The sequence below is a fragment of the Natrix helvetica genome (assembly GCF_964273705.1).
Source record: "Natrix helvetica genome assembly, chromosome: 11".
Taxonomy (NCBI): Eukaryota; Metazoa; Chordata; class Lepidosauria; order Squamata; family Natricidae; genus Natrix; species Natrix helvetica.
The window spans coordinates 17,811,489-17,835,351 of record NC_138562.1 but is presented as its reverse complement, the minus strand read 5'-3'; the positions used below and the strand labels follow the sequence as shown (position 1 = coordinate 17,835,351).

The following is a 23,863-nucleotide window of genomic DNA, read 5'->3' as shown; positions in this document are numbered from 1 at the left end:
TGTTGGTCTTGCTTCATAGTATATATAGGTTCTCCTCTTGGATTTTGTCTGCTGAATTCCCTGAAAGTGGAAGGAGGCTGCCTATGGATGTCAGCAAGTTCCAAAAAGCATTTGGAGGTGGCTCAATTAGCCCACCAAGTGTGGATGCTTATGAGTAATCTGTGAAGTGGGGGTGGGGTGGGGAAATGAATCAATGAATGAGCCTATCTTCTCTCAAGTTTCTGGTGGTGCAGTAGTTAGCGCGCAGCATTGCAAGCTAACTCACTGCTCATTCCAGCAGTTGGATTCTGAAGGTTGACTCAGCCTTCCATCCTTCCGAGGGAGGTGGGTAAAATAAGGACCCAGATTGTTAGGGGCAATATGCTGTCTCTGTAAACTCTTTAGAGAGGGCTGTAAAGCACTGTGAAGCTGTATATAAGTCTGCTATTGCTGTTAGCTTTTGCCGCTGTTTGGGAGAAGCTGAGGGCTGTCTTTGGAGCGGAGGGGTGAGCTGCATTTCTGCCCAGCTGCAACTGTCTTTCCCAAATGCAAACAGAAACCCCAGCTTCATTTTGTCACCGGCCTTGACTAGATAAGCATTTGGGCCCCTTTAGGTTAGATAGAATATACTACAGTTGCATCGAAGACTGAGAGACCTGTTTAGCTGAAGCCATTTTTCATAACCTTCCCATTTCACGCAGCCTCCTCCTTTCCCTCCCAAAGCGTGTCTGTCTCTCTTTGCCATGTTAGCTTCATTGTTTATTATTTATTACTACTGTTCCTATGCTGCCCAATTACAGTATTGTAATATTGCAATAAATGTCATTCACAACCATCAATTAAAATCCATACTGTAAATTAATCATTAAAGTGCACAGAGCAAAATTAAAATTAGACAACTATAAAAGCAACTGTTGTTTGATGGCAAGGGCTATATTTGCAAAAGGGTTAAGTTGCAATGAATACAAAGGCAACTCCTTTTGTCTCAGGACAGATGGTGGTTGTAGGGAGGAAGGAAAAATGATGAGAGATAGTTAGAAAAGAGCAGATGAAAAGAGTTTTAGTTGTCGGTTGCTCTTCTGATGCTTAGTGGCCCCATTTTCTGAAGAGGGATTCCCCAGATGACTGGTCCCTGCAGGGAGCTCTGAGACCTCTTTGGATCAGGTTGCACGCCCATACACAAACCCACACAATTTGGCTGAGCATTGCAGGATGTTATAATTTACGTGGCTGTGAAATAGATGGTTTCTGCTCTTTACACAACTCAGACCCTCATTGCTAGAAAGGGCTCGCAGGACATAGGAAGAATAATCTTTGTTCCTTCAAGCAGAACAGAAAACAGACAGTTGGTTTACAACTGTCATTTTATATTGTGGCTGCTTATTTGTCATCTGGATTTACTTACCATCTATTGGACAGTGTACAATATTACTTTGATGTTGAGTTCTGTGCTGTGAAAAACTAGACACTTCCACTGAGATGATTCCAAGGTTTTCTCATTCTACTGTTTTTTCCCCTTCTCTGTTTGATAGGTTCCTACCTTCGCTTGTCGCTCAGCTTTCGAATAAAACGGAACATTGGTTATTTCATTCTTCAGACGTACATGCCTTCTATCCTCATCACAATTCTTTCCTGGGTCTCCTTCTGGATCAATTATGATGCCTCTGCAGCCCGGGTTGCCCTAGGTAGGTCTTCAGATGGACATCGACTTGAGACTGAGTTGGCTACATCAGCAGAAGTATGTTGATCACGAATGTTTCAAAAAATTGGGAAAGTTTTCTAAAAGTTTGTAGTAGTAAGCTGTAGGCGGGAAGGCTTACCAAGGTGGCCAAGAAATTCCTGTTTTCTTTTTCACAGATTGTTTCTGGGAGATGTAAGTATATCAATGATGCTCTTTTCCCAGACATTCTGCAACATCTACCGTATTTTTCAGAGTACAAGACGCACCTTTTCCCCCCCTAAAAGAGGGTGAAAATTTGGGTGCGTCTTATACACTGAATGTAATCCCACCCACCCACCAGCCCAAACCCTTTGGCCTCTGCCTCCCAGCAATTTACCTCTTTGCAGCAAATGGGGGCTTGCGAGGCTTCAATAGACTATAGCAATCCCTGCAGCCTGTAACAGCTGATGAACGGGAGAAATTGAAAGTGAAACTTGCTGCTTGCTCGAGAGGCAGATTTTTTTTTTCTTGTGCTAATCAGGCTGTTTGCTGCAAGGAGGTAAGTCAACAACTATAAATGCCCATAGAATGTTCAAATGATTAGACTTATTTATTAAAGACTGCTTTATTATTATTCTAGACAACTTAACAAAATGAAGAAGCTGTTTAAAATAAATGCTTGATCTGAAGAGGCCCCATGCTATTGTTTTAAAAAGTGATATTCTTTTAAATAGCAGAGAATAACGTATACTTCCAGAAAGCACATCAATTTTAACAGCATCTGTACAAGTATAGTCTGAAATATAACACTACAAATAGTGTACATTGACTGAGGTGTTTGTTGCAAGGAGGAAAATTGCTGAGAGGCAGAGGCAGATATTTTTCCCTTGTTTTCCTCCCCAAAATTTAGGTGCATCTTATACTTTGGAGCATCTTATACTCTGAAAAATACAGTATTTCTTTGATCTGTGTAAATTGGGAGGCTAACCCAAAAAAGAAAATGTTGGCTATCATTAATAAGCCACCTACCTCTAAAGGAATCGGGCATCCGATTAATTTAACTAAATAATGATAAACAATATTTCTCCCTCCCAACTAATTATGGGAAACAATATGACCCTACCGATTTTTAAAAATTATATCTAGTATACCCACTGAATTCCATTGTAGGTACGAATACCAATCTTCAGGGTTATTTTGTTATCTGCACAACCCCTCAGTTTTGTGATAAGTGAAACTTGGGGCAAATCTGATTTGGGTAAGGATAAGGGCTGGAACTACAGTTGGTCAAAATATTACTGGGACAAGAATTAAAAGAATCTGTATAAGATAAATGTTTTTTTTAAAAAAAAAAATAAAAGTGAAGTATCAATTACATTCATATTTTTGATTGCCTTTTAAAATTTCCAGTTAATCCTGGAAATTAAACTTGTAAACGATCTGAACTTCACTAGTTCAGATTATTATTCATATTTTGGTTCATCGCACAGTCAGCCAGATGTTCGCACTAAATTTGGCGTTTTTGTTGAGCTGGGATCGGCGGGTGTGGATGTTTGAGCAAAACTGCCTCTTGCAATTGACTGATGGTTATTTTGTCAATGCCCAAAATGGTGTTTCAAATGGTGCTCCCAGTTGATTGCACCCAAGGCGCCCATGGCTATCGAGCACTTCCTTTGTTTTTCTTTTGACATTTCTATTGGCAGGTTTTTGTATTTTATTATCCTTATTTTCATTATTATTCTGTCAGTTCCCAGCAATTCTGGGCAAGTTTACAAATGCTTTAAGACATTAAAAAAAAAAACGAAGAGCAACAAAAGCAAGGATAAAGATAGCAGGATGAGAAACCAGGTGGGAACAAACGAAAACAACCTAATTCAATTCATTCTCATCAAAGACTTAGGCAAAGAGACAGATCTTCAGGGGCATGCCGTAAAAATGCCAAGCCCAGTCTAAACATCTGGCTAATTGTTCCACCAACCATAATAATATGCCACTCGACTCCCAGCGCCTCTGCATCAATCTATGCCCAAATTCACAAGACTTAGATTGCGAATCTAGTACAGGATTGTCAAGTCGATGACAGGACAACCTGAGATGTTGTCACAGTGACTATTTAATCCAGAATCTGACCATAGAAGGGGCAGGCCGCAGGGGCTCTGAGGAGAGGCGCTCCACCCAGCTTTCTTTTGCAGAATTAGTGCAGGCTTTTCATGCAATCATCTCTTCCTGGGGCCCCGTGTGTATTTTTTTTTTAATTGTCTCCAAAAGTATTTTAAAAAGTGGCTGTGCCACAGCCCTTGCTCCACTGAAAATCTTTTCCCAGTGAAGGGGAATATTAATAAGGATACAAACTGGTTGGTTAGTAGAAATATTTGTTTTCTGTAACACACATATATTATGCCTTGTATTTGTAACGCATATGCTTGAATGCTGTAAGTACCTTTTGTTCCCTGCAACTGACTTCCTGTGGCCCTGTTATTAGGGTCTGTAGAATATCTGGCAAATGTCAACACTTGTGATCCTTGCCATTTGAACTCTTATCTATCTGCAATCTACGGGCATCGAATTTATCCTGGAATGGAGCTGTAAAGAGCTGTAAAACGGATAGCTTTGATATGTTCCCCCCCCCTCCTTCTGCCTGAGACCTTTTCTCACCTTTGACCTGTGCCCTTCACAACAGGGGGCCAAATGGCCAATCCTGGGAACAGAGGAAAGAGATAATGCTGATAAGGCTAGTGAGGAGTATTGTAAAGCCAGGATGATGTCTCTAACTGTATAAAAAGAAGCTACACCTTCTCTGAAGGGGAGTTCTTCCCTGCCTATCCTTGGGGTAGGTTGGGAAGAGCTGACCCATCATGTCTTTAAGCTTTGATCAAAGATTAAATGCCGATTGTTATTCAAGCCTCCCTTTAAGTCTCATGTTTGTCTCATTGTGACTTGGATGTGCTCTCAAACCTCTATGGGTCTCAACGTATTCTCAAAACTTACACCAACAAGGATCAGTTTGAAAGCACTAAATGTGTGCCTGGACTCTCCCTCCACAGGGGTGACCACGGTCCTCACCATGACTACCATCAATACCCATCTTCGGGAAACCCTGCCCAAAATCCCCTACGTCAAAGCCATCGACATCTATCTCATGGGCTGCTTCGTCTTTGTGTTCCTGGCGCTCCTGGAATATGCCTTCGTCAACTACATTTTCTTCGGCCGGGGGCCCCGGCAGCAGAAGAAGCAGAGCGAGCGTCTCAACAAGGCAATGAACGAGAAGCACCGCTACGAGGAGAAGCGGGTGAGAGAACAGGTTGGTTGCTTTCCTCATGGCAGAATTACGGGCAAAGTACAGGTTGCATCTTGGGAGTGTTAAGTGTAGAGAGCAAGGAAGAAGATCTCCCCCCCCCCCCCAGGACATTTATATTTTTTTATTCTCTTACCTACCATTTTAAGTATACATTCACATAATTATTTTTCTTCTTTACATTTATTGTTCTTATACATTTGTTATTCCATTTAATAGGTTGTAATATACAGTTTGAGTTGCTTTATTTACCGTCCCTTCCTCCTGTTGTAACACCACCTTATTTTCCCTTTCTTTTCTCCCTCCCTCCCTTCTCTACTTTCCTCCTTCCTCTCCTTTCCCTTCCTTCTTCCCTTGCCTTTCTCCTACTCCTACTCTTCCTCTTCCCCTACCAACCCTCTCTCCTTCTCTTCATCTCCCTTCCATCCTCCTCTCCTTTCCCTTCCTTCTTCCCTTACCTTTCTTCTACTCCTACTCTTCCTCTTCCCCTACCAACCCTCTCTCCTTCTCTTCCTCTTCCTTCCATCCCCCTCTCCGCAAGGAGGAAGATCTTGAAGGTTACATTTTCCTTTGACAAACATTTATACACTTCATCATGAATTCCAATCTTCAAGTAATCATTATCTTTATAGAGATCAAACATACATACCGGTATACCAATTTCTGAAATGCTCTTTGTGGCATTCCCTTAGTTTCGTTTCATCCTAAAGCTTTTATCACTTTTATTCTTCACTCTGTTCCTCCTTGGGGTTTTCTTTACTATCTTCTATTTTTCTCTTTATAAAGGTTATACATTCCTCACTTTTGGTAGCAATCCTTTTCTTAGATGCAGGCTTTCTAATCCAGAGTCTCTTTTACTTTGTCCTTCCACCAAGTGTGGAAAAAGTATCTCTATTTTTCATTTACTGTATCGGAAGAGGGATCGGTTTTCTAATACTTGTTCATACGTGATGTTTGCTTCCTCTTCCTGCAAACGCTTTACAGGTAGTTCTTAGATGACAGCGCTGAACAAATAGTACTCACATCCAGTCCTTTAAGTGCCAGACCTCATGGCCACATATTCATGATTTTTGATGCTCCCTGTTGGCTTCCTATGAGCAAAGGCCGTGGGGAAGGCAGTAGGAAGGTAGAAGTCACAATCACATAAGGTCCTCGTGTGACTGTGAGGAGAATGACCCACAGAGTCCTTGGCTTACAACAGTAACCAGGACTGCTTGGATTGCCATTGCTAAGTGACATGGCCAGATGGCATCACTTAGCAATGGAAAATTTGCTCTCAATTGTCAGTGGTAACCTGTATTTTCACACTTGATTCTTTCCCTGCAAATTTGCGAAAAAGCCGCATCAAATCAATGTATCGTTTATGACATTGACACCTGTGTTCAGGCAACATCATCCATTGTACAGGTGAAATGTTAACCCTGTGCAATATCTTTCTTTTCAGGTGGACCCTTACGGCAACATCCTTCTCAGCTCTTTGGAGATGAACAATGAATTATTATCATCTGACAGGATGACCACAGGAGGAGAATCACGAAACTCTGTCATGTCCTACGAAGGGTCAGGAATTCAGTTTCGCAAGCAGCTGGGACCCCGAGATGGTTTTGGGCACCACGCCCCTCTAGAACGCCACGTCCCACTGACCCATCATTCAGCAGCCCGTAATCGTGCCAATTGCCGACTCCGCCGACGGTCATCCAAGCTGAAGCTCAAAATTCCTGACCTGGCAGATGTCAGCACGATTGACAAATGGTCAAGGATCATTTTCCCCATCACTTTTGGATTCTTCAACCTGGTTTACTGGTTGTACTATATAAATTGATGCCTCTGCAGACCAGAGGAAGAATAGGGGAAGACACTCAGACCATGACAACCACACAGGAGCGTGGCGATCTTCGGGGTTTGGTTATTCTCTTGATTATGACCAATTTTTTCACTCCATGCCCAGCTTTGGTTTACATTTCTGCAAATCGTTATTCCTCTTTTTCAGCACATGACGGGCACACAGAGTTTGTGTGGTGGGCCGTGTGGTTTTGTTGAAGGGGGAGGGAATGGTTTTCAGGGATTTTCGTACCTTCCCCCTCCCTCCCCCTCTCTCTTATGCTTGAAACACTTCACCCCCAGGGATGGGTATGGCGGGGGGGGGGGGAGGGAGATAATCTCTGTCTTTTTTAATTCATTATTGCAGCTAGTTTAGTTATTAGGATAGTCTTGCAAAAGTTAGCTCTAGAATGTGTTGGCAAATGCCTGGCCGTCCATCTCCATTGATTCACAGATTGTGCAGTTCCTTACCTGCGAGGTTTCTCCAATAGTTTTCCCCCCACCCTTTCTTCATGGATTCTTTTGCAAAGCATTCTCCCACAGCATGAGTTTCCTTTGTTTTGTCCCGGCCTTCTATCTTATAGCTGCATAAGAGTTTGTTTAAAACAACAGTACCTTTATTTTGCAACTGTTTGGGCAGAAAGGGGAAATTACCAATGGAGGGGGGGGAGGGAGGGGGGGAAACATCTGCTGTGAGTGTGTTGAGGACAAAGGCATGTTTGCAAGCTGCATTTATGACTTTCAGACTTTTGGGAGTGTTTGCTTTCCTGGGCTGAATGTATACCTTGGGGGGGGGGGATTTGTATCTTCCATTGGTGGAATAGAACCGAGAGTCGTAGGCGTAAAGGAAGGTGGTGGCTGCTTTGTATCCCTCCTTCAGGTTGACTTTGCCCGGGTTGGGTTGGGCCCCTTTTGGGCTGCCACAGCTTTTCCTGCCACTGCCCTTATTTCTTGATGCCAGAGATGGACTTGAAAACATCTCAGGTGGCAGTAAAGCTTAGATGGATCCTTTCTACAGTTCTTTTTATAATCTCTTTTGATGGGATGTAATGTAACCTAGGAGTAGAGTCCATGAAGTTATAATTAGTTGCAAATTCCAATGAGCAAAATTGCGGCCCATGATCTGTTGTTTATTTATTTTTATTTCATTACTTTATTGCTCTCCTATTTTATTTACAGAATAACAAGAGTTGGAAAGGACCTTTGAGGTCTTATAATCCAGCCTCCTGCTCAGACAGGAAACCCTATACCATTTCAGACAAATGCTTGTCCAATCTCTTCTTATACACTTTCAGTGATGGAGTACCTACAACTTCTGGAGCAAGTTGTACCACTGATTAATTGTTCTGTCGGGAAATTTCTCCTTAGTCCTAGACTGCTTCTCTCCTTGATTAGTTTCCATCTCTTGCTTCTTATCCTGTCTTCAGGGGCTTTGGAGAATAGCTTGACTCCCTCTTCTTTGGGGCAACCCTTGAGATATTGGAAGACTGCTACCATCTCACCCCTTCTTTTCCTTAGACTAGACATATTCAATTCCAATCGTTCTTTATATGTTTTAGCCTCCGGTCCCATAATCATCTTTGCTGCTCTTCTCTGCCCATCTTTTTAACACTGTGGCGACACGATGTAAAATTTATACAAAATGTATAATGTACAAAATTATACAATGTAATTATATAATGTAAAATTTATTTAATGTATAGGCTGCCCCATTCCAAACAAAACTGAGTGGCTGACAATGAAAAAAAAAAACAACTTATTAAAAGAAACACAATAGAAGAGCAAAATCCAAAAATATCACGATAAATAAAGCTAAGTAAAACAATATCTTCAGAGATTCCACAATTTATGAAAAGAGATAACGCAAAATTATTACTTGACTAAACAAAAATTATACGCAAACTTCACAAAATGTAGAAGAACCGCCAGTACAAAAAGTTTTTAAAATTCAAATATAGTCATTCCCAACTTCTGCTAGGATCTCATAAATTAATCCAATTTCTAATTTCTAAACTAATTTCTGTTGATGCTTTATATTTTTGAAAATCTGATATATCTTGTACATTATCTTTGGAGTATAGCCTCTGGAACATCTTTGCTTTTTGGGACGTGCTCATTTTGATTTTCATTTCATTTTCCTAAATAATTGTAACATTCTATCATTTAATGTAGCATCTTTAAATTCTTCCACTTTTCTATCTATAAAGAAGGCATCCTGTACATCTTTGTTTTGTAAAAGACCTCTGGATGGGCAAACCACATGCAATTATTGACTGTTTCCAGACTTAAAACATTGCTTGTGATCCCTACATTAATAGCCAACTTTGGATTCCTACCCATGAACAGTATAACAGTTCCTTAAAAATAGTTTGCAAAGATTTATGATCAGTCTCTATTGAAAGTTGTTTTCTGGAAATAGAGAGAATTCTTGCACATCCAAAAATGATAGCGAACATCTCTTTTTCGATCTGAGAATAATTTTGTTGTGCTTTACATATGGCTTTGGAGAGATGCCAGAGGAAATCCTCCTGGCAGCAATATTGCATCTAAATCAGATGCGCTGGCATCTTCTGATGACACCGTTTTTCACCTTATATAGTAATACAGGTGTCTTTGTTAGCAACTCTCTTAATTTATTAAATGTCTCTTCATCAATTGGCATCCATTGTAATTCTGAAAGATGTTTTGCGAAATAATTGGCCATACTTAAATATTGCTCGGTACATTAACAATAGTTTCAATCTTCATTTTGTCAGGTTTCACAGCACTGCAATTAACATATGCCCCAAATACTTTACCTCATTTTATCTAAGCATATATTTTCATTTTATTTTTTTTCTCCACCTTTTTGAAAGCTTGTTCATTCTTGTGTTCTTGTTTATCCTTAGCCTATGCCAGAATGTCATTATTAAATATCATAAAGAACAAGGCTGATTCTAAATCATCTAGAATCTGCTGCATTTTATAGACTTCGGGGGGGGGGGAGAAATACCAAATAAACTTTAAAATTTGTACTTATCAAATTTTAAAAATTCATATCTCCAAACTCCTGTAATCTAACTGCATTAAAAAAAACCTATTTGCATTGAAAACGATAAACAGTTGTGTTCTCACTAATTCTTTTTCTACAGTTAGTAATAATAGTGTTTTCTTAAAATAGCTTTATTTCAATTCCTAGAACCAAAACGTATCTTTGTTTCCATCCTGATTTCTCCATAATTAGTACTCAGTTTACTCATTCAATAGAATCATCCTCTTTTATTACAATTCCTCTGTTCCACTCTATTCCGTTCTTGTTCAATTTTTATGATTACAGGACTATTTCTTCCGCACAGGAAGTACTTGTTAATTCAATTTGATTCATTTCATTTAAATTCAATTCAATAATGTCCTGTTAGGCATCTTAATTTAAAAAAAATCATTTTTAAATGTGTATGCTGTATTTACACATGAATTTAAAATTCTACTTCTTGCAAAAACTCTCAGTAGAAGGTTTAAATGAATTACTGTGCTTAACCTAAAGTAGTCCTTCTTTTAAAATTCATAACTAGAACTTTAATATCAAACTCATAGACTTATACCTGCAATTTATTTCACTCTTCCCCCCCCCCCCCTGGAACTACTCAATAAGACCAAGCACTTACTTATGCTCCTGTAAATCTTAAAATTTCAGTTTTGTAACAATCTATAATTAAATAATGGGTTTATAATGAAACCTGTTCATCTTTCCCCCTCTATTTTAAAAACTCTGGTCAAAAGTTCTTCATTCAGAGGACATACAGTAGGATGTTTGCCATTAGTTCATTAGTTCTATACAGTTTTGCAAAATGAAGAAACTTTGCTGTCCATCATTCTGCCTTAACAGCCAGGGGGGTTGTTTCAGGAGGATAAACTCTAGGTAGGTGTTGTGTTTAACATTTTACTCCTCGGAATTTCAGTTTCCTTTTAACTGAGTTCCAGCCAGCTTCTCAGCACTACAGACATCAACAGCACCTTGCAACCTCTTGTTCCAACGGTTACATCTTCTGTAACTCTTTGAGCTTTCATTCCATACCTGATGCATCTTTAAACAGTTCCCCCAAAATGTGCTGCAAGATGTTAACTCCATTATAGAGGGGATAATATCTCCCCTTTGCTTCTTTGTAGACCTTTCATTATGTAACATTCTCGGTCAATACACAGTTATTTTCACATTTCTCAAACAATGTTTGCAGCTTTTATTTATCAGACTCCTGGTCAGACTCCAGTAAAGACTTTGGTTGCCTCATTTCCAGCAACATGCAGAAATCGACTGCCTGTAATTTCTTGTCCTTTGCATTAAGTCCACTAACCACACAATGCGGCTCAAGTCTTTGGGGCCATTTTCTCCGGTTTTCAGCACCTGTCCTGCAAGACCTAGCCTATCTGGGGTTGCAGCTGATCTGGCCTAGACATTCCAAATTTTCTCGGCCTTCTTTTGATATCCTGCTATATTTGTTCAACCCGTGGCAAACAGAAATAACCCAAATCCATAGCAAATACTCCTGTAAGTTTTACTGCTACTAGTTTACATTTGGTATAAAAAGTAATTATTTTGTTGTCATCTCCCCCAATTATAAGTTTCCTTCCAAGAGGTACAGCTTGTAACCACCCCGATTCCCGCAGTGGCCACCCTGATGCCCACATCTGAAAGGAGCCCAGGAGGCTCTCTGAAATTGGAAGGTCAGCTGCAGTTACAACCACCAGAAGTTAACATTGCTCCACTTTTCCCCTGGTTGTGGAGATCTGCACGGGAGATCACATAACTATGCCTGGAGGTCTCTATGAAGTAATTGTCAAAAATGATGACCCCCCCCCCCGCCCCCACAAGAATGTGTATGTCCACAGAATGTTAACTGATGAAGGAATTTTCTTATGTTCTCAATCTTGCAAATACACACATTTTCCTTCGCCAGTGCAGTTAAAATTGCTGAAAGTCTAGCTCTTTGACATAAATAATCTAGGAAAGTTTGTACTTCCAAACAAAAACAACAACAACCTGCCCTTGACCATGGAAAAGGGAGAGTAGTTGAGTTGCTGTGGCTTGTCACTATTTGGACAAAGATTTTGGCTACCCAAGGCCCTCATGTCTGTCCACCTCTACTGTCCCTACACCCAACCCAGCCTTTTAATAACTGCAGCCAGTTCTCATTTGATTCTTATCAAAATGGCTCAATTTCTGTTCACTAGTATGTCAGTCAAAAAAATGACTGACATCTACCTGACAGTTGTGGAGCAGCCAGGAGCTTCCTGGGCACATTCTTTCTATCTCGAGTCTCGTTGTGCTTGTTTTCTAGGTCACTCTTGATCAGCTTTTCAAAACATTTTTGTTCAATCTTCTTTGATGCATGCCAACAGTTGATATTTAATCTGCTTCTCTAGTACTGGAGACGTAACAACAGGAGGGAATAGGAGCAGAAAAGATCTTGATGAAAATGCTGGATCAGTCTGCTGATCATCCTGGACTAGTCAAAACTCAGGATGAAGTATTTCCATCACAATCCCTTTACGGGGAGAGAAGAGGAGAAAGAAAGAGAAAGAATAATAAATAACGTCAGAACTCTCAGGACAGCACAAAATATAGGCATGCTTTGTTTTCTTCTGCTGGCACAAAATAGGGCCGCCACCACTCAGGGACTTTTGTGAATTGTGGGTGCCATCCAATCAATCGCTCCATATTTCAATACCCCACTCCTTCCTCAGGAAGAAAACAAAACCATGTAGATGGATTAAACAGTAGACAAGAGGAAAGACCTGTGGACTGAAGTCAGAACAATGTTTTGGGGCCAGGCTTCATCTATCAATTTGCCTAATCAGATTGCTGAGCCACGGTTGGGGGTGATCCCAGCTCAGCAAATGTGATACAAGGACTTGCAGGAAGCTAAGCATCGTACAGGAATGGCTAATGGCCATCCAGAGTCCTGATAGATAACACATAGTTTTTGAGATTGGCGCTCGTTTACAAGAAAATGAATGGGGAAGGAAAACTTATAATTCAGTGATAAACAATTAAGGGCATGTCAGAGAGTCAAGGCTACAGAGAAATGCAGCTTAGCAGCCGTGGGTTAGTACCTTCAATGTCAGATGGGTCAGATGTACCATCCAGACCAACTGAGCCTTCTGATCGGGCTTGTGGGGCTGGTTCCAGAGGATGCCATCAGCATAGGAAGGGTGGGTGGGTTGGGAGGGGGGACCTGGAGGATCTCCGTTGTTGCTTTGCATGAAAAGGTCCCTGATTTGAATACTGCTGCTCAGTGCAGGCCAAACAGACCGACCTGGTTAGCCTTATGATTCAACGCAAGGGTGAATGCTGTGATCTTGTGTGACTCTCCTTGAGACAGTAAAGGGAGGAAAAGGTTTGTCAGAAAGGCAGCCTGCTCTGTGTGTGATTCTTGTTTTACAATTTTGTTGCTCGCAAGCAAATCAGATGCAGCAAGCCGGACGGCAGGAGAAGTGTAATTTTTCAGAAAGAGCCTTAATTTGGAAACATTAACAAGGAATGTTGTTCCTGCCGCTGGCATCCCTGTGTTTGGTTGCATTAAACAACAGGAAGTGGGGAAAGATGGAGTTTAGCACATGCCCCAATCTTGATTTAGCATCAGTTTCTCTTCTGTGTCCTCCCCACATGAAAAAAAAAGGTGTGGGAGGGGGAGTGTTGGGCCTGGAAAATTAAGGAAACACTGCAGTTATTTTTGCCCTTTGGCAAATAATAAGCAGCAGAAATCCAAGGGTTTCTGGAAAAACACTGTTTTCTGTTTCTCGTATTTCAGGAAAAAAAAGAATCGGAGCTCTAATCCCAATGCACAGTAATATCAGTGTGTGGGAATCCTCCACTAGAACCTATGACCAGAAATAAATTTCAGAGGGGATTGGAAAACAAAGTTTTTCGGCACGGCTGTGTCCCTGCCTAGTATTACCTAGGACAGTAGCTACGATCAATGTCTCAGCGTATGAAGCATCCAGTACAGTTGAAAAACAACCGTATTGTCTTCAACCTGAGAAAAACAATCCTACCTGTTGTCTGGTTGTTCTCTGCCTTGTGCGACGTGTGGATTGTTATCTCATGGATGTAGGACTATCCCAGGAGGAAGAGAAGTCTTCCCATGGATGTACAACAACTAGCGCCGTGACTCATCGCGTTCTCTCTTTTCCCTGACTAAAGTTTCATGCTGTCTGTCATTGGTCAATATTTGAACAATACTTCTGCCCCTCCCAAGAGGAACACATTAATTATACACCCCGACAGGCTGTATAAATCTCATTTTTTAATGCAGAAAATAAGGTGACAATGTTTTAAATGCAGAGGTAACCACGGGTAGAAAGGGTAAGGTAAACAAATTGTGCAGGTTGCAAGAGTACAAATTTAATGATAATAATAACAACGCCTGCCTATCTCAGATACCTTAGAAATGACTCAATAGGTGGATTGAAATGCCAAATTCAGTCTAAACATCTGATTGGCTGCGTCATGAATCATCATCATAATAACATAAGATGAGATGGTGGCACATAAATCTAATAAATAAAATAAACATGATGGCATTATAGGTTCTTGGGGGGGAAAATGGACACATATGAAGACCAACATCAGCTAAAGAATCAGCAGTTGTATTTTCATATGTTGTATATGCTGTGTAATAATACTAATTCCCGCTATAAATGATGGACAAGGGCTGGAAAAGAACAGTGCGGAGAACTAAAACGGGAACAGATGAGTTAACTAAATGATATTCATAAGATGACACGAACAAGCTTTTACGTCCCAGCATCAGGAAAAAATTTTAAATGAAATGCCAATTGTTAAATTAAGTAGGTAGCTGTCTAAAATACTAAGTAATTTAGGTCTGAAATGCTAATGTGCTACTGAATTTTTCTTGCTGTGGCCACATGTATGCAATCAACCACCTTTCAGGAGTGGGAGGACTCCCTGGCTCGATCCGGCCAAGGGGCTCCACAGCGGAAAGGGGTTCAACAGTGAAGTGGATGGTTCACTCACTCGCAGTGATGTTGAGACGTGGCACTCAATAAGTAGATTCAGTTCCCATGTAGCCATGGGGCAGGAAGTGTTCCTCTTCCTCTCATGGCTGGCGCTGGCTTATGCTGCTTCCTTGCCTACCTTTGAGGACAGAGAAAGGCGCTGCTTGGCCGGGCTGGGGATGATGGTGGGAAATTGCAGGAAGGAAGCCAAATGGACAGAGTCCTTGGCAAGATTGCCACCGAAGCCATTGAGAGACATCCAAGGTGGTATCTAATTCCCAAATTTGCCTACATGATGATCTTTTTTTTTTCTAATGAATTCTCCTATTTCTGTCCTGGGGCAAGCGACATATTACCGGTCGAATAGACTTCCTAAGTGCCATATAATTTATAATGACAGAATTAGTGTTTGTGCCAAGTGGGAATTCTAAGTTGCGCTGGATAGAGATGAAAGGAAGTAACTGCCGGGAGACTAGGCACCGTTTACACGGCGTTTCAGTGAAAAGATTCCAAAAGAGTTCCTGACAGGGAAAAGCCGACTTGGTCTTGCCTGCAACTGCCGGCAATTTATACTGTAGCGAACTTCTACCCAAACTGGAAAATGGTGCCAAGGAGAAAAGAGACCCTGCATTCCATCGGTACTTCCTACCTTCCCTATTTGGATGGAAAAAGGAAACTCAGTGAGTTTAGCAGGACTTGACTTCACTCTTCTTAGCATCCACTTTCTCTCAGGCTTTGTAAGGTTGCATTCCAAATTTTAGGCTTTCCAAACAAAGTCTCTTTAAAAGGAAGGAGTAGAAGCCTGTCAAATATCCCTCCCCCCTCTTTCTCTGCTGACTCAGGTCAGTCATCAGGCATATGAATCTGGACAGGAGACTGAAAATAGACAGCTCATCCGTCTATCACATAAACTTGTGGTACGTGAAGCCTTTTTAGAACTTGTTATCATCACTATGCTGCCGATGCTTAAGCTCTGGATCTGGCCGGGAACGCCAATTCCAGTCGAGAGTGCTGACAATCCTCTGTGGCCACGGAAGCCTTTCTCCGGCCAAAATCTGGCAGCGGAAGAGAGCCACAAGGGTCTTTGCACGGGCCACAGTCCAAATGAGGCAGTGACTAAAGAAAAAAGAGGACAGGGGCCCGGTCAACATTTGAATATTACCTGAGCGAATTCAGCTGAAAGTAGCCATTCATATAAAAACCCTGGTGCATTTCATCAAGTAATTCCCCTATCGTGTTAAAATTAAGTGGAACTGCCGTTCACTGGCAAGTTTTGAAATTGTTCTGGAGGTCAACAGAGTACTACCTGCTCAGGATATTTTCAGGGCTGTAATTACGCTAGGTGCTTTGGGTGTTGGTATTACTTTGTGTTTAGGAAACAGGAATTTCTGCTCAATTATTTAAATTTGAAACAAGCTTTAGACATGTACGATGGCCATTTATCCAAAACTGGCATAGTTTCGCACGGCAAACCAACACTGCAGTTGACCAGGAGGCGTAATTTAGCCCTGTGGTGCCAATGGCCATCTCTATAGAGATCAAGACAGAAGACTTTACCCCCATTGGAACATTCGCCAGAAGCCACGAGAGACGCCTCTTCTGTCTTGTAAGAGGCCATCTGACCGACTTTAAATAAAGCCAGAAGATTCCATGATCATGATCTGGGAGCAGATGTTGCAGTAGAAACTGTTCTGTCCAACCTATTCAATCTTAACAGGTTACTTTGCACCCCACACAGAGAAGAGAAAAGAAAAGAAAAGCAGCTTTTTAATTACATTTGATTTGCAATTTGTGCATGAAATATTGTTTTTTATATATATATATTTTCCTCATGAAAGCAAATTCTGCTTTACAAGTGTACAAAGCAGGAAAGGAAATAATCTTTCTAGCAAAGTGATTTAGCTGTAGATTTTTGTATAAAAAGGCAAGAAAACAAACAAAACAAAAAAGAAAGAAAATAAAAATAACTTAAAAGAGCCATCTTTGTCTACTCTAAGGTGTGAAAATGCGATTGGTGAGCAAATGCTTCCTTTTCACAAGCAGCCACTGCTTGTGAGTGGAGAGTTAGTTATCCAGAGCTTCTGCTCTGCGGAAGAGAGAAAGAGATTGGAAGTGCAAATTCACCAATTGCTTCATTAATAATGTGCTTTCAAAAACTGTCTCTTTTGTTACATAGGGCGGCTTTCCTGTTTGGTTCTGTTACTTTAACAGTGACAGTTTTTGAAAAAAAATGTCAAGGAACTAATGTTTAAAAAAGAAACTTGAACATAGTTTACAGTTTTGTATAAAATACGGTCAATGTTAACAGTGTTTTTTAACAATCATAAGAGTGCCAAACAATGTAAAGTGCATACGTTCATTGTTTTTTCTTTCCTTTTTTTGTTTTGTTTTGAAAAGTACTCAAACCCAGACACATACAGACCCCCCCCCATACATCCCTAACCTTAATCCTTTTTAAAGAAAAATCAAATGGCAATGTATATGGTCTAAAATGTATTTTAAAATTGTTAAATATTAATTGGTCAGGAATTTTTTTTTTTGGTTTTTTTTTAACCCAGAAAAGAAATAACACTTTCAAAATACAGCTTGATAGAAGATACGTTTATTTCTTTCCCTAGTTTGAATGTTGAAGTGTTTTGCTTCATTTTCGGTTTGGGGGAACACAACATGCCACAATAAAGGAACAGAAGGGGATGTCTCTCGGCAGTAACTGGGGGGGGGGGAACTAGGGGCCAGAATATAAGTTTTGGTCCTTGGAGTATTGGATGGGAATATATTCAGTAGAGAAACTTGCTCTGAATCATAAACCAGAACTAAACTTGAGGATTAGCCACAGGGCTGGAATTAAATATCTTCCTCTTGAGAAACAGAGCAGAAGTAGCTGTCTTGCCCTAGCAGTCCCTCTGCTGTGGAAAAGGTCTCCTCTTCTGATGGGATGCGACCCAGGATGTCTCCACCATCCTTTTCCAGAGCACCGGTGTGAAAGAAGCAAGTGTCAGAAACCCAGGGACACCTTCGTCCAGGGGTGTCCAAACTTTTTGCAAGGAGGGCCAGATTTGGTGAGGTGAAAACGTGTGGGGCCGACCATTCAGCTTGACATTCTTTGAACCATTAACAATTAATGTGCGGTGAAGGGAAAAAATGCCGGCCGGCGGGAATGAGTGACAGGCTGAGCCGGCGGGGAGAAGAGGCTGCGGGCTGCTCAAAATTTGAAAATGGGCCGCAATTGGGCTCCCGGGCCGGACTTTGGATATGCCTGCCTTAGTCGAAGAAAGAAAGCATCTCAGGGGCCCAGCCAAGAACAGTTTCAAGGGTTAGTTTCCAGAAATATGTCCTGCCAGGGATCAACAACAATGGGTGATCTGGTGGGCAACTGCCACGCCAAGCGCTCTCAGGACCTGCCCACTCAGTATCTTTGATGAGAAGAGGATAGCTCCTCCCCTGGCATTCTTTTTGGAGGAGCCAAGCAAATGAGAGGCATCAGTGGCCGGAGTGCGGGGGGCAGAAGTCATCATCCCAGGAATAAAGGGGTCTCCTAATATTGAATGATTATCGGCCCGCCTTGAACCTAGGCCAGGGGCAACATCTAGCCTGCCTAGGCCAATTTTGAAAGCGAACGTTCCTTTTTTGCTGTCTTGAGTGAGGTCCTTCTTCCTTGCTCAGTGCCCTTGTTCTCCTCAGGTGTCTAGGAAATTGATCTGAACTTAAAAGAGGTATTCCCCAAAGTCTACACCAGGACAACCTTTGACCTCCATGGGAGACAGAGTGCTGTAGATGACCAATCATCAAGAAAATGTAATTTCACTGACCATTCCAAGTCTTAAAAGGAAAAGGGTCCCCTAGGCATAAAGAGGCATTCATTATCCTTCATTTTAGGCATGCTTTATTTGTTTGTTTCTTCCAGATAATTTATGTTGTGTGATCTAAGACTTACTAAGCCATACCACATCACAGCAAAGTATTCTTGAAAGAGAAAGTTGTGGGATGAATGGTAACGTCTCAAATGCACCATTGTCGTAGCTTGATAGAAATGTGCCATTTCATTTTTTTGGTTTACTCATTTCACAAGGAAAAAAAAAAATTCAGCGACCGTTGTAGTTTATTCGGCTTGCGGTACAGCCCATTCTGGCCTTCCTTCCTTCCTTCCTTCAGCAAAAGCAGCAACAGAGAAGAGTTTGTGTCAGGCAAAATATCCAAGGCGATTTTGGTTCAGATTCTGCAGCCTTCTAGGCCACTCAATTGGGCTTGTAGGGAGCGCAGCAGAAACGCATGTTATATGAGGACTGGATGGAATTAGCTCTGGAAAGCCACCTTCTGAAGAAAAAAAAATGCTGGGGTAGCAATCACAGCCAACAATTGCTTCTTCTTTTGCCACCATATGTTAAGAACGAAAGATTTTCTTGTTTTCACCACTCAGGCATTTCTTTGCTCTTCTTCTAGCGTCCCATCTGAGACGGGAGGTTGGTTTTTGCAGGAGAGTGACAAATCAGATCCACATACAAGGATGTCAGCAAGAAGAAATAAAGGTTCAGCTTCTATAGCAATTGTAGTGTTGGATAAACGTCCTTCTGGGTTTGGCTCCAAGTGAGGAAAAAGACACTGGAGACATGGAGGCTGCTTGGAAAGATGGTTTAAGGGTGGACAGGATCACATGGCTTGAGTCCTGAACAGAAAAGGTGATCACATGCTTCAATGTTGGGTGAAGGAGAAAGAGGCAGAAGGGCTAAAAGTTCCTGGCTTTATACTCTCTGCTCCGCCCCACGTCTGTTTCCTGTTCCTGTGTAAGCAACATATTCTGATTGGTTGTCAGACTCCCATGGGGCCACGCAGGGGCAACTCTTTAGGTTGTGCTTTGAGTCCAAGTTTGAGTTTCCAGATGCCATGTGGTGAGTTTCAGTGGAAGGCTAATCCTTCCTTTATTATGTAAAGTAGAGTAGCTCAGGCTTTAATGGCTGGTTGACAAAGCGGAGGAGGCAGGAAGCTGCAGGGAGCTACTCTTGTCGTTAAAAACACGCTTCTCCCTTTTCACATCCAGGGAAATATAATATTCTGCCTTTTCAATATTTCCCAGGATATTTCATTTTCTAGACATTTTAGCCAATTGCCAAGCACCCAAATTTTTTAATCACGTGAACATGGGGATGCTGTAAGTCAATGTTTCTCAACCTTGGCAACTTGAAGATGTCTGGACTTCAACTCCCAGAATTCTGGCTGGGGAATTCTGGGAGTTGGCTGGGGAATTCTGGGAGTTGAAGTCCGGACATCTTCAAGTTGTCAAGGTTGAGAAACACTGCTGTAAGTCGTGCGAAAATCGGCTCTTTTTCCAGTGTGGTTATAACTTTGAATGATCACTGAAGAGGGAAGAAGTGTTGCGTAATAAGGCCAAGAAGCGAAGCCCCACAGTGCAAGAGCGGCAGCGAAAAACACCGCCACTCTATGCTCCTCTGAAAGGGAAGAGTTGCTTCCGTTGGCCTTCTTCGAACGGCTGACGGCTTCTTCCTCTCCGGCATGACGGACTTCCGACTTCCCCCCCCCTCCCCCAGTGCCTTCGGAAAGAATCTTCCTTCGGTGGCCGACTTCCGGTCCATTCTTCTTACTTTCTCCCTACTTCCTACTACCGCAGTAAAGTCCATCAATCTTAATCATCCCTCCAACTTCCTTGCGCAGCGACCTTCTCGGCACGGTGCACTTCCTGTCCGTTCAACGCGGCCGTCCCCCAGTGCCTTTGGGGGAAAAAAAATGACCTCTCCATGACGGCCGACTTTCCGTCCATCCTTCTTAGTCTTCCTCCCAACTTCCTTGCGCGGCGATTTTCTCGGGATTTTAATTATTAAGTATTATTAATAAGTATCGTTATTAAACGCCTCGCGATTGACATTAATACGGCAACAGGAGGCCCGGGGGCCACAACACGGAGAGAAGAAGGAATCCCACTTAAAAAGACTGAAACCGAGTTAAAAAGGCATACGATAACGCTAAGGGTACAGAAAACGGTGCCCTCTTGTGGTCCAGTACTGTATAGCAGGCACAAAAAAGACACCACCCACCCACCTGTTTAATGGCATTTAAATATGATCATTGTGTATCTTTATTATTGAACGCCTTAGTATTAATATTAATAGCGCAACGGGAGGCCCAGGAGCCAAACAACAGGGAGTGAAGAAAGAATCCTGGTTCAAAAACATTAAACTGAGTTTCTAAAAGTTCTACGATGGCTTCAACACTAACGCCAAGGGCGGGAAAACAGGGCGGCCCAAGCAGGTATAGCAGCCACCAAAAGAAACTTTATTCATGATATTTTAAGGTGGTTATTCATAATTATTAAAACTTTATTAATATTAATAGGCAGTCTTACGCCTTCGTAAGCTGGCTTGAAGCTTTTGAATTAGGATTTCTTTTCCCGTTCCTGTTACAGCAAATCGGCTTCCTGTCGCCCTATTAATATTTATAAAGAGTTAATAAATATACAGGATAATAACCTGAAAATATCATTGAAGACCTTTATTCCTTTTGACCATCGCAATACCTGCTTTGGCCAGAAGATGGCATTCCTCTTCAGGTTGCAAAAAAAAGCTTGGTTTTTTTAAAACAGCAAGAAATACCATTTTTAAGCATGCCTGCATGATTGGATAATTGGATCGATGGATGGATCGATGGCTGGCTGGCTGGCTGGCTGGTTGCCTAACTGCCAGCCTGCCATCCTACCTGCCTGCCTGATGTTTGGATGATTAGATGGATGTTTGGATGGGTGGTCGGGTAGGTGGCTTGCTGCCAGCCAAGATGCCTGGGCGATTGGATGAGTGGATGGATAATTGGATGGATGGATGGCTGCCTCTCTGCCTGCCAGCCAGCCTGCCTGCCTGATGTTTGGATGATTGGATGGATGTTTGCATGGGTGGGTTGGTGGGTGGTCGGGTGGTTGGCTGCCTGCCTGGCTGCCTGGATGATTGGATGGATGAATCTGTGACTGGATGCCTGCCTGCCTGCCTGCCTTCTTGCCTGCCTGCCTGGATGATTGGATGGATGATTGGATGCATTGATGGCTGGCTAGTTCGCTCCCACCCTATCTGCTGCCTCTCTGCCAGCAATCTCCCTGCCCAGATGTTTGGATAATTTTTGTTCTTTTCTGTCCAGAATCCCTGGTTGGGAAACTGCACTGTTTACTACTGAAATCCTTCCATGGGCCTCCACTCAGTGGTTAAGCTATTTTTTTTTAAGTATAAATAAGTATTTCTGTGGATCTCTCTCCCTCTCTCTCTCCCTTCCCCCTTCTTCTCCGACTGCAAAATACCACAAATAAAGCAAGGCAATTGCATTTTGCAATTTTTTTTACCCCATTGAATTAAAAAAAATCTCGAATCGTCCTTCATTAATTCCAGCACTCCCTCGTGTGGGGAAAGAACAGAACTAAAATTCCAGTTATAAAATCTGCGTAGCACAGAGTTTTACAGATTAACAGGGAAGGGACATTGTAGGTCACCTAGTCCAACCCCCCCCCCAACCCAAGCAGGAGACCCTACACCATTTCTGACCGATGGCAGTCCAGTCTCTTCTTGAAAGCCTCCAGTGATGAAGCTCCCACAACTTCCAAATGCAACTTCTGTTCCATGGGTTGATTGTTCTCACTGTCAGAAAGTCCCTCCTTATTTCTAGGTTGAATCTCTCCTTGTTCAGTTTCTATCCATTATCCCTTGTCCGGCCTTCGGGTTCTTTGGAGAATAGTTTGACCCCCTCCTTTCTGTGGCAGCCCCTAAAATATTGGAAGGCTGCTCTCATGTCTCCCCTGGTCCTTCTCTTCACTAGACTAGCCATGCCCGGTTCCTGCAACTGTTCATCGTATGTTTTCGTGTCCAATGAAGGCTGGATTATGTCAGGACCTTTACTCTACACTCATAGTTCAGTTTTGAGATGGTCAGTTGTAATGAAGTTAGGCAAGTGGCAAGAAAGTTTGTGCTCTTTTTCCCTTTGGGGGGGGGGGGCTTAAGTAAATAGATTCCTTGGATTGAGCAAGTACAGCAAGGACAAAGGTAAACAGGATGGCTAGATTGGCCATGCCCACCCAGTCACATGACCACCTAGCCACGCCCATCCAGCTGGTCTGCCCCCCCCCCCCAACAGTGTGAGAGACTGTGAATCAGCCCCCTGTTCAAAAAGTTTGAAGACTCCTGAGCTATATGCTAGTTTACTGTTCATTTTTTAAAAAATACGGTAAATGTTTCAAAACAGGACAAGGAATATGCGAACAGAGTCATTTGCTACGAGATACACTATATTGCCAAAAGTATTCGCTCACCCATCCACATAATCAGAAGCAGTTGTGAGCGAATACTTTTGGCAATATAGCATAGGTAGCAAATAAAGTCACACTGATTTGCATTGCATTTCTTTGAATTCATCTAAATAGATAAATACGGTGAGTGCCAAGGAACCTTTAAATATTTTATTGATTTATTAAACACATTTCTACGCTGCCACAATCACAGCAACTCACGTTTTGCAGCTTTCCCATGTCGTGAGGGGTCCAGAAAAGCCATATTTATATTTATAATGGTGGTTTTTTTTTTAACATCCATGATTGCAACTACTGGATAAACAGGTAACTGGGGAGGGGGGGATAATAAACTAGAAAAAGAAGATAGGTATGTGAAAATTGAGAAGTGCTGGAGAAGACTCCTGTGAGTCCCTTGGACTGCACGGCGATCCAACCATTCAGTCCTGGAGGAGATCAATCCTGACTGCTCTTTAGAAAGCCACATCCTGAAGAGGAAACTCAAGTACTTTGGCCACCTAATGAGAAGGAAGGACTCCCTGGAGAAGAGCCTCATGCTGGGAACGATGGAGGGTAGAAGAAGAAGGGGAAGACAGAGAAGGAGGTGGCTTGACAGAGTCCCTGAAGCAGTCCGCGTGAGCTTAAATGGACTCCGGGGGATGGTAGATGTCAGGAAGGCCTGGAGGAAGGTTGTCCGTGGGGTCGCGATGGGTCGGACATGACTTTGCAACTAAAATTGGAAGGGATCATTCAGGGCCCAGCATGAATGGAGCAGGTTAATAGGGTCACTCCCCTAAATTCTCATTGAAAGGCATTTTGCTTTTCCCCTTATTGAGGTCAACTT

At 42.1% G+C, this 23,863-nt stretch overlaps 1 protein-coding gene across 2 annotated transcripts in view; it reads left to right on the top strand.

Moving 5' to 3' along the window:
• The window catches only part of LOC309397847 (gamma-aminobutyric acid receptor subunit beta-4), a gene marked incomplete at its 5' end in the record, with an annotated part of 34,580 nt that extends 27,445 nt beyond the window's left edge, over positions 1–7,135 (top strand). The window contains 3 exons of one of the 2 annotated variants that reach the window (XM_081964241.1): positions 1,512–1,664; positions 4,684–4,940; positions 6,379–7,135. In XM_081964241.1, coding sequence (XP_081820367.1) covers positions 1,512–1,664; positions 4,684–4,940; positions 6,379–6,756 — 788 coding nt within the window. In that variant the 3' untranslated portion in view covers positions 6,757–7,135. The remainder of the gene's footprint in view (positions 1–1,511; positions 1,665–4,683; positions 4,941–6,378) is intronic. The other variant, XM_081964242.1, reaches the window with a different exon arrangement.
• Between the last annotated feature and the right edge of the window lie 16,728 nt (positions 7,136–23,863).